Source organism: Petaurus breviceps, unplaced genomic scaffold (assembly GCF_028583685.1).
Source record: "Petaurus breviceps papuanus isolate PSGF00001 unplaced genomic scaffold, PetGlider_PUasm1.0 151, whole genome shotgun sequence".
Lineage (NCBI taxonomy): Eukaryota > Metazoa > Chordata > Mammalia > Diprotodontia > Petauridae > Petaurus > Petaurus breviceps.
This window is the reverse complement of record NW_027185712.1, coordinates 342967-353271: the sequence shown is the minus strand read 5'-3', so window position 1 is coordinate 353271 and position 10305 is coordinate 342967. Positions and strand designations below refer to the sequence as shown.

At 40.5% G+C, this 10305-nt stretch overlaps 1 protein-coding gene across 3 annotated transcripts in view; it reads right to left on the bottom strand.

Annotated features, from left to right (window-relative positions):
* The window catches only part of LOXHD1 (lipoxygenase homology PLAT domains 1), a 267332-nt gene that overhangs the window by 6033 nt on the left and 250994 nt on the right, over window positions 1-10305 (bottom strand). For all 3 annotated transcript variants that reach the window (XM_069077562.1, XM_069077570.1, XM_069077574.1), the window contains 2 exons: window positions 6555-6684; window positions 5063-5221 (listed from right to left, as the gene is read on the bottom strand). In XM_069077562.1, the coding sequence (XP_068933663.1) occupies window positions 5063-5221; window positions 6555-6684 (289 nt within the window). The remainder of the gene's footprint in view (window positions 1-5062; window positions 5222-6554; window positions 6685-10305) is intronic.

Below are 10305 nucleotides of genomic sequence, written 5' to 3'. Positions count from 1 at the left end.
ATCTATCTATCTATCTATCTATCTATCTATCTATCTATCTATCTATCTATCTATCCACAGAACTGTTGTGTGGAAGACTTACTTTTGCTTGGGTCTAGAAACAATGGTCTAGGAACAATGTTGTTAGAATCTGGTTTGTAATTGACTCACTTCTTTAATGGCATATTGGGCTGTTTCTGATTCCTGCTCTGCCCTTCAGGTTACCACGATGGTTTTTATTGAGTAGACTTCTTTCCATTCCCCTAGTCAAAACAGACAAACTCAAGCTACCAAACTTGGGCCACCCAGTCTCCCCACCCACAGTATTTGGGTGGAAGTGGATATCTAGGTAGCCTTTCTTCTATAGTCCAGATGTCTATCCACTATATACTAACTTATGACCATAGCTTTATGGAGAATTAAAAGTAGATTCTTCTGGTCTATGCGTGGACAGAGGTGTGCGTCTCTTACCTTATCTCCTCTGTCTCCTAGAAAATTAAGATATTTGCTTTCCAAGCTTGGGATTAGTAATAACCAAGAGACAGTCTTTCTCTTGGTGCCCTGATCTTTTTAGTCCTTCCTATGGATCTATAGAGCTAATGACCTTAGACTTGGACATCCTTCCCAGTCCCATTCCTAGGATTTGACCCACAAACCTCATTGTTCTTGGTCAGTGTATAATACACACCCATGTCAGATCTCTTGGCATTGGGAAGGGGGGCAATGGAGGGGAATCTTCCTGAGTCACAAGGCCATTGTGCCAAATGTTCTAGGCAGGTTCTAGCCTGACACAGTGTAGTACTTATAACTTGAACATACAAGTCAGCAGTTGTTCTTACTAAGGAAGGATACAGTTCTTAAACAACAATATAACCATTCCTTATGTTAGCATGGGCTCCAAGTCTCTCACTAGCCTGGTCACCTTCCTCTGGACACATTCCAGCTTATCAATATCCTCCTTAGGAGACTCTCAGACTTGGACTTAATCTTTCAGGTGCAGTGTGACCAAAGTATAAAACATTGAGACTATTGTCTTGGGTAAAAGGATGTTGGGAGGAAGTGTTAAATAGGATAGTATAAAAGACTAACTATGTATGACCTCAGATAGGTCACAACCACCCTCTACCCAGTGTTTCTCCTCTGTAAAATGATGGAGTCAGACTAGATGATTTCTGAGGTCCCTTAAACCTCTAAATCTATTATTCCTACGAATTGAAGCCCAAGGTACAGGAACAAGGCAGTGCCAATATCTTAACTGAAAGGCAGTGCTCAGTTGCGGTAAGAGTGCTAGATCTGGAGTTAGGAAGATTTGGATTCAACTCCCTCCTCTGATATTTACTTGTGTGACCATGAGTAAATCACTTAGACTTTCTGACCCTCAGTTTCTTCATCTGTAAAATGGGGATAATAATGCTTCATAGGATTGTTGTGAGGCTCCAATGAGATGATGTTCCTCCTCTAGCTGTTGAGTTCTGTCCTGGAACCTCCATTGGAGGAGTTACCCATGCCAGCCTTACTTGCTTCTTACTGGGCTCAGCCCCTGAACTTTTCTCCCACCTTACCTCCCTTTCCCAACTTCCAGCTACCCTTTATGTGTTGTCTTCCCTGTTAGAATGTAAGCTCTCAGAGAACAGAGACAGTCTTTCTTCCTGCTTGAATTTGTATACCCAGGGTTTAGCACAGCTCTTGGCAGATAAGAAATGCTTTTTCTGGGCTAATGGATCTAAGGTGTTTCTTGGTGGGGACTGGATTCCAGACCTTTGACCTCATTGGTGAAAAGGAGTTCCCCAGTGAGGATAATGTAGATCTACCAATGTAGATTGACAAGGAACAGTCTTTAAAGAGTTGCCTGAGATGCTAAAAGGTTAAATGACTTGCTTAAGGTCACAAGACAGTATGCAGGGGTCTTGAACCCAAATAGTCTGGACATCTCTAGTGGTCCTCAATCCACAAAATGATGTTTCCTCTGTAAAGGGCTTTGTAAACTTTAAACCACTATAAATGTCTGACATCATTATTAGATAGATCAAGAGCTATTAAAAGAGAACCTCATAAATGAGTTCAGATCTCAATGAGGTTAATTCATTTAGATGAATTATGTCCCAGAATATAGGTATGATCACAGAACTACTCTGGATGAGTTTTGAGGAACTGTAGAAAACAGGAGGGAGGCATAGGGAATGGGAATAGGTAAATATCATATCAACTTTCAAAAAGATAAGGAAGTTTGATTTTGGGAAACTGGGACAGTGAACTTGAATTTGATCCCTGGTAAAATTCTAGAGGAGATTGTTAAACAGAAGAATAATCAGGAGGCAGCTTAGTTCACATAGAAGAAAAAAGTCATTACCAAACTAAGTTCCCTTGGCTTTTTAACTGAATTACTAGATTGTGCCTAAGACAGTGGTTTTATATATTGGGGTCTCAAATCAGTGTTAACTGAATTGAATTAAACTGTTAGATGGGAAATATTATTATAGACTATAAAAATACTAGAAACTGACATTTTTACATAGATTTAAGGTTTTGGAATCACTTTACAGATATTCTCTTATTTGATCTTCACAACAATTCTGTGTGTTAGGTACTATTATTCCCATTGTATAGATCAGGAAACCAAGGCTCAGAATGGTTAAATGTGTTGTCCAATGTCACACAGTTTGTAAGTGTCTGAGGTAGGATTTGAAGCCAGGTCTCTCCTGATTCCAAATCCAATGCTTTTCGTTTCAGTGAGGCATGTGACAAGTCTCCCACAACAGTTTTGTGGAAGAGATGGAAAGGTGTGAGTTATATGAGAGTAGAGTTAGGTGGATTCAGAGTTGTTCTGAACCACTTAGAGAGTGAACTGTGTATTATTTGTGAATGAATGTCAATTTGTAGAGAGGGGCTCCATCAGCCTGTAAAAGGGTGCTGTCCTACTTATGTTTTTAGCATCAATTTGGGTGAAGGCATAAATAGCATTCTTGTCGACTTTATGGGACTGTTGGGAGGGAGAGCTAATACACTGACAGCCAGAACTCAAGGCCTAAAGATCTCAATAGATTGGAATAATGGGCTAAAACTAACAACAAATATGCAACAAAAACTGCTTAAGTTCATTTGTGTCCGGTAGAAAGTTAGGGATGGGGACTAGATCTGTGATTTTATTGACATCAGGAACTCCTGGATGAGGGAGCTCACTATACCAATGCCAGTAAATCAATCATTCAATCAATAAACATTTATGAAGTATTCATTTGGTGCTAAGCATTGTGCTAAGTGCTAGTCAGCACCTTCTTTACAACTGGTAGTCTTAGAACATGAGAAGGTAAATGACTTACCCAGGGTCACACAGCCTGATATTCTGTGTCAGAGGCAGTGACTGAACCCAAGGCTTCCTGGCTTCAAGTCCACCTCTCTATTGACTATGCTATCTTGCTTTTCAGTAGAAAGGTAATTAAGATAAATATAAAGTCTTTTACTTTGGTTTAAAAAATCAATGGCATAAGTGAAGGTTGGGGGAAGACTTGTCTTAATGGTAATTCATGTAGAACATTGAGGGCTTTCATAGGGCTACAAAGCTCCATATATTTAATATGATATGTCTATCCTCAAAAGATAATGTGATCTTTTAACTCCATTCAGGTCAAATGTTTAAGTGCCTCTCATTTGCACAGCACCCTGGATATAAAGTTTTCTGTGATAGTCTCTCCTCTCAAGAAGTTTGTCATCTAAATAGAAGGTGATATTAGCAAAGGTATAGTGTCTAGAAGGAGGGGGCTCCTCAGTCCATATCTGGATTAGGATAACCCTTCTGGACACTACATTTAAATAAGAAGATAGAATGTGAATCAAGAGGAGAGTGATCAGGACAGTGATGGATCTTGAAACCCCATGGAGAAGAGACAACTGGAGGTGCGGGCACGTAATAACTCTCTTCAAATGTCTGTCTGAAGGGTTGTCTCATGTGACAAAAGGGACAAGCTCGTTTTCAGTAGTTCCAGAGGGTAAAACTAGGGAAGAGAGGGTGGAAGTTTCAAGGAAACAGACTGATCCAGTAAAAAGGAGAATTTCTAAAGTGAAGGGAATTATGATTTTCATATTAATTGAAATATGTGTAAGGAATATACTAATTATTTAGATTTTTCAAAGCTTCCTTTTTCTCAGGAGACTCAGACGTGGGAGTCAGAGACTTACAATGCAGTTTGAAATGGTCAATCAAACCCTTGACAATGCTCTCCCAATCACTACATTCCTGTGCCTGTGTGCCTTAAGTGAAGTGAATCAAAGATTGTAGAACCTGTTCCGGTTATAGGACTCTGGTCCTGTGCCCCACCAAGTAACAACTCCCAAGACGTGAAATAATACTGTTCCCACAAGACTCCAGAACATCTGTATTGTCCTGCACTCATGGGCTTGTTGTGGGAAACCACTCAGGCCCTGGAAATGATTGTTTTGTGATCCACTTTCCCTCCCTTTCACACTTGTGATTTATGTATATAAGCTGTGCCTTTGCTCCAGCTTGGAGAGCATTCCTCACTCTGAAAGTAGTTAATTAAATCACTGCTTATGTCCTGGCACTCCTGTCTCTGGCCTGCTTTGTGCAGCTCCAGGCATTCACAGGTTAGAGACCAGTCCTCTCTGGACTACATCTAAAATGATGTTAACACTACCAACCTGGGCAGTCAAAAAGTGGCACAGATTGCCACTGGAGGCTGGGAGTTTCTTGTTATTTGATGTGCTCAAGCAGGGCTTGATGACATTCTGTCAGAAGGTTTCTGCCACTGGGGTAGAAGCTTGGACAAAATAAATTCTAAGGGCCCTTCCCACTCTGAGGTTCTATGACGGTGATTCCTTCTGGTGTATTTCCTTGGTATTTCCCTTCAGTGCCTTCCCTATCCACAGTGTCCTCATAGGATGCTTCCTAGATGACTCAATTCTTCTTTCACCCAACTTCTCAAGGTTGTGTCCATGACACCAACCCTGCTTTGCCCATAGCCAAATGAGGGAGATTCCAAGCCACCTCAGAAGTCTACACCTTTCCGGTTGGGAAGTCCCACCTCAACCTTTCCTAGCTTCTTGCCCAAGGCAGAAAGTTACATACACATTGTTGAACTCCAGCTCTGTGATGGTGATGGTCTTCACGTGCCAGAATATCTCCCTGGGAGGCATCCTTTGCCCTTCTCTGGGCATGTGCCACAAACACAGTGCTGCTATGTCACCCACATAGGTGCTGTCAAATTCAAATTTGTCAGTGGTGCCTCTGTAAGAAACAAAGGGCATGTTCAATGAACCTTCCCACACCTAGGTCACTCATCCATCCATTCATCCGTCCATCCATCCATCCATCTGTCCATCCATCCATCCATCCATCCATCATCCATCCATCTATTCTCTTGACTATTTTATTTATCCATTCATTCAAAGAATATTTATTCAGTGCTACCATATGTGAAGCACTAAAACTGGGCACTTGGGAATGCAAGAGTAAGAAACAACCCCTGTACTCATTTGGGTTACATTTTAGTTGGAGAGGCAAATCTACCACACATGAAATAATTCAATAACCACATAGTGCTGTCTATGCTAAGGTTGAGATTGGCAAAGACAGTAAGTGTTTCTAGGAATTCAGGCCAGGGAGAGACCAGTGAAGGCTGGGCTGCTCAGGGAAGGCTCTCTGGAGAAGATGGGATTGCATCCTTGACTGACAAGTAGGACTTGGATGGCAGGGAGGGGACAGGGGGAAATAAGATGAGCCAAGACATGGGAATGGGGATGCACATGGACTACAAGAGTGGGATGGAGTCCAGCCTCATTAGAGAGTAGGAAGATGGAAGGTTAGAAAGATAAAAAATATAACTTGGGGCAAAAGGGTGGTGGGGCATTGAATGACAGAAAAAGGAGCCTGGGCTTTATCCTGTGGGCAGTGGGGAGGACGTCATTAAAACAAAAATAGTGACAGAATGTTACTTGAACAGCTTTTAAGATTAATCTGGGAGAATCTAGACTTAAAGGTCCTCAGGCATAAGGAACTATGTTAGAGAATACAATTAAATAATGCTTTTTTGACAAATCCTTATGAAATAAAAATATTATTAACTGATGCTGACATGAGTGCTTTCAAGACTGCAAAGCACTTTATCTGTATTATCTGAGCCTCTCAAGGACCCTATGAGTTAATTCAGGTATTCTCATGCCCATTTTACAGATGAAAATGTTGAGGCCCTGAGCAGTGAGGGTTACTTGGCAATGGTAGCTAGTGAGTGTCAGAGACAGGATTTGAGCTCAGGTCACTGGAGCTCTAAATCCAACATTCTCCTCCTGGAGGGGAGAGATCATACCTTTTCATTGTCTTTTATTTCCCAAAGTACTTAATGTGCTGGGCACCTAGAAGGGATCAGTAAATGCTTTGCTAATCTGTGTCCCAGAACCAGACATTGGAAGCTGCCCTCCCTCCTCCCCTCTTTCCATGCTCCATCCCATTAAAGACCAGAGGACTGCAGGACACCTGGCTGTTCTTAAGTCTGTTTTTCTTATTATCTACCCTCCCCTCCCTTGTCTCTCTCCTCCACCCCTCATCCAAGGGCCTCCCCTACTTTCTAAACACCCTGTGCCTAGGGCTGTTTTCAATGAGAAATTCTTTGGATCGGTCCTTTCTTCCTTCCAGAACGATCCAGGCATTCTCCCTGGTATCTGAATCTCCGGTTTCTATGACGATCTCATAAGCTGCAATAGAGGACAAAAGCCACACATTAGGAGAGAGGAGGCAGCTGCCCATAAGTGGGGATCTGGCAGAACAACCCTTGTCTCCTTGGCTTCGTGCTCACCTCTGAGGAAGGGGAGCATGGGGGTGAGGGAGAGCTGAGGTTAATTACTGGTCTGAAAGGCTAGAAATAGAACCCATGATAGAAAGAACCAGTATCCCCTAAAGATTCAGGGGACAATTAAGTAATAATTCCCATTCTGTTTATTGTAGTGATTTATTCAGCGAGTAATAAGAGAGGTGATATGAGATGAAATGCAGTAGAGAGGCCTGCCTGGAGGAAGTGTGAGGAAGACACAGGGTGGAGGGAGGAGAGGATGACAGAAGTGGGGAGGGTATTTCCAGGGACCTGGTTTTCTGAGTCTCACTGACATAAGCTTAAATTTCTGTCCCATATTTCACCACTGTAACCATTCATCATTCATGTGAAAGATAACTGGGTAAGCAGAGACAAAAAGGGGTGGGTAGGAAAGTCCCAGCAGATATGGGAAATAGTTCATTCAGACCCCTATTCTATTCCAATCAGCATAAATAATTTTGATATCCTATATAAATAATATAAGGATAGATAGGTCCTTATAGTGGGCCTCAAACTTTACTGTAATGTTCACTGCTTGTTTAACAAATTATGAGGCTCACTCATGTCCTCACTAGAATGCTGACAGAGACATTTCCATCTTGTTTTACTGAAATTCCATGTCCAAACTCAAGATGCCTTGATGCTTCAGAAGGTCCCTCAACTTGTTTTCGTACCTCTGGACCTCTCTGTCTTGTCCAACATGAGCAAGTGATCATCTTATTACCACCAAGTTCACAGAGATGCCCCATGCTTCACCCAGCCTGTGACCCACCCCCCCCCCCCCCCCCCCTTGATATGTCACTTTTGTCCTTCAAGAGCAAGGTCTATCAACCAATGAGACTCTGCATTTCACCATGCCTCTTTTGCATATTTGGAAACCCTATTAAAACAAAGTCCTAGAAAAAGGGGGCATCTCAGATTATGAGGAAGATCTGAGGTTCACTTCATGAGAGGGGATCATGGACTTTTTAATAAAGTGCCATTGGCTCAGAGCTCTTGCTCAAGTCTCTTTCATTGTAGGTTTGACAATTTTAATCCCTACACGGAAATATTCGAGAAGGGGTCTGAACCAGCTTTTTTTTTTTTTAACCAGACAGCTCAGTTCTCCAGGTTCATATTCTGTTAGCAGAAGGAACAATACAATCACTGAATGTTATTGCTGGCTGTCACCTTAGAGATCACCTTGGTCTGCCTTCTCATTCTATAGAGGAATATGCAGTAGCCCAGAGAAGGGCAGTGACTGGCCTAAGGTCACACAGCTTATAAAGGGCAGAGCTGGGAATCTAACCAAGGTCCCAATCCTTTGCTCTTTCCACTACGTGCTGCTGCTGCTACTGTGAATAACTAGAGCAGATGTTTCTCTCAACTTTGTAGAAACAAAGCACTTCCTACAGGGAGTACCTAAAATCTTACTGCAGTTAAAACTTTTTTCTAGTTACACATAAAAACTATTTTAAGCATTCATTGCTAAAAAAAAAAATTGAGTTCCAAATTCTCTCCCTTTCTGGATCCCTTCCCCCTCCTTGGGCAGGCAAGCAATTTGATATAGGTTATACTTGTGCAAAACATTTCCATATTAGTCATGTTGTGAAAGAAAACACAGATCAAAAAAATTAATAAAAGAAAAAGAAAGAAAGTTTAAAAGAAAAGTGTGCTTTGATCTGCTTATAGACTCCAACAGTTCTCTCTCTGGAGGTGGCTAACATTTTTCATATAAGTCCTTCAGAATTGTCTTGAATCATTGTATTGCTGAGAATAGCTGTCATTCAAAGTTGATCATTGTACAATGTTGCTGTTACTATGTACAATGTTCTTCTGGATCTGCTTACTTCATTCTGCATCAGTTCATGTAAGTCTCCCCAGGTTTTTCTGAAAGTACCTGGATCATCATTTCTTATATCACAATAGTAGTTCTTCACAGATCAGCTAGGTTGCACAGTGGCTAGAGCCCTGGGTTTGAAATCAGATAGACATCTTCATGAGTTCAAATCTAGCTTCAGACACTTACTAGATGTGTGTCACTGGGCAAGTCACTTAACCCTGTTTGCCTCACTTCTTCTTCTGTCAAATGAGCTGGAGAAGGAAATGAAAAACCACTCCAGTATTTTTGCCAAGAAAATCCCAAAAGGGGTCACAGAGAGTTTATTCAACAGCAATAACAGCATTGTTTAGATCTGACTTTTTTGTATGAAAAAGCATTTTGTTCTTGTGTTTATTTAGTTCTTGGGTTTGTCTTGGCAGGTAGACTCCCAAGTATTTTGTATTATCTGTGGTTATTTTAAATGGAATTTCTAGTTCTATCTCTTGCTACTCGGCTTTGTTAATATATAGAAATGTTGATGATTTATGTGGATTTATTTTATATCCTACAAGTTTGTTAAAGTTGTTAATTATTTTAACCAGCTTTTTAGTTGATTCTCTAGGATTCTCTAAGTGAGAATCCTAGAGAATCAACTAAAAAGCTGGTTAAAATAATTAAATATAAATTAAATATAAATAAATATAAATTAAATATAAATAATTAAATATAAATAATTATAGCATTGTGTCATCTACAAAGAATGATAGTTTTGTTTCCTCATTGCTTATTCTAATTCCTTCAATTTCGTTTTCTTCTCTTATTGCTATGTCTAACATTTATAGTATGATATAGAATTGCAGTGGTAATAACAGGCATCCTTGCTTCACCCTGATCTTGTCGGGAAGGCTTCTAGTTCATCCGCATTACCAATAACGCTTGCTGATAGTTTTAGATAGATACTACTTACCATTTTAAGGAAAGTTCCACTTATCCCTGTGTTTTCTAGTGTTTTTAATAGGAATGAGCATTGCATTTTGTTAAAAGTTTTTTCTGTATCTATTGAGATAATTATATGATTTCTGTTAATAACAACAGAAATGCTGATAGTTTTCCTAATGTTGAACCAACCAATGCCTGGTTTAAATCACACCTGGTCATAATATATGGTCTTTGTGATCTATTGCTTCATTCTTGCTAGTGTTTTATTTAAAATTTTTCCATCAATATTTGTTAAGGAATTAGTGCAGTTTTAAACTGTGTTTAAGTACAGTTTAGACTGTATATGCCCTGTATATAAGATTACTTTTGATTTCCACAATAACCTTGTGAAATAGGATTTTTATTCCCATTTTGTAGACAAAAAAGCTGTTCCAGAGACCAAGCTGACCCATGTCATGGAACTAGGAAGTTCATGACAGAGCCAGGCCTGGAACCCAAACCTTCTGACTCAAGCCCCAAACTCGTTCTCCTATATTATGCTCCCCAAGGAAAAAGAAACATAAAAAAAAAAAATTTCCTCCTGGCAAGGGAAGTAGTTGCTTAAGACTACTAGCTATGTGATCTAAAGCAAGTCCTTTCAAGACTTCAGATGCTTCTCCTTCTCTTCCTCCTCCTCCTCCTCCCTGTCTTCCTCCTCCTCCTCCTCCTCCTCCTCTTCCTTCTTCTTCTTCTTCTTCTTCTTCTTCTTCTTCTTCTTCTTCTTCT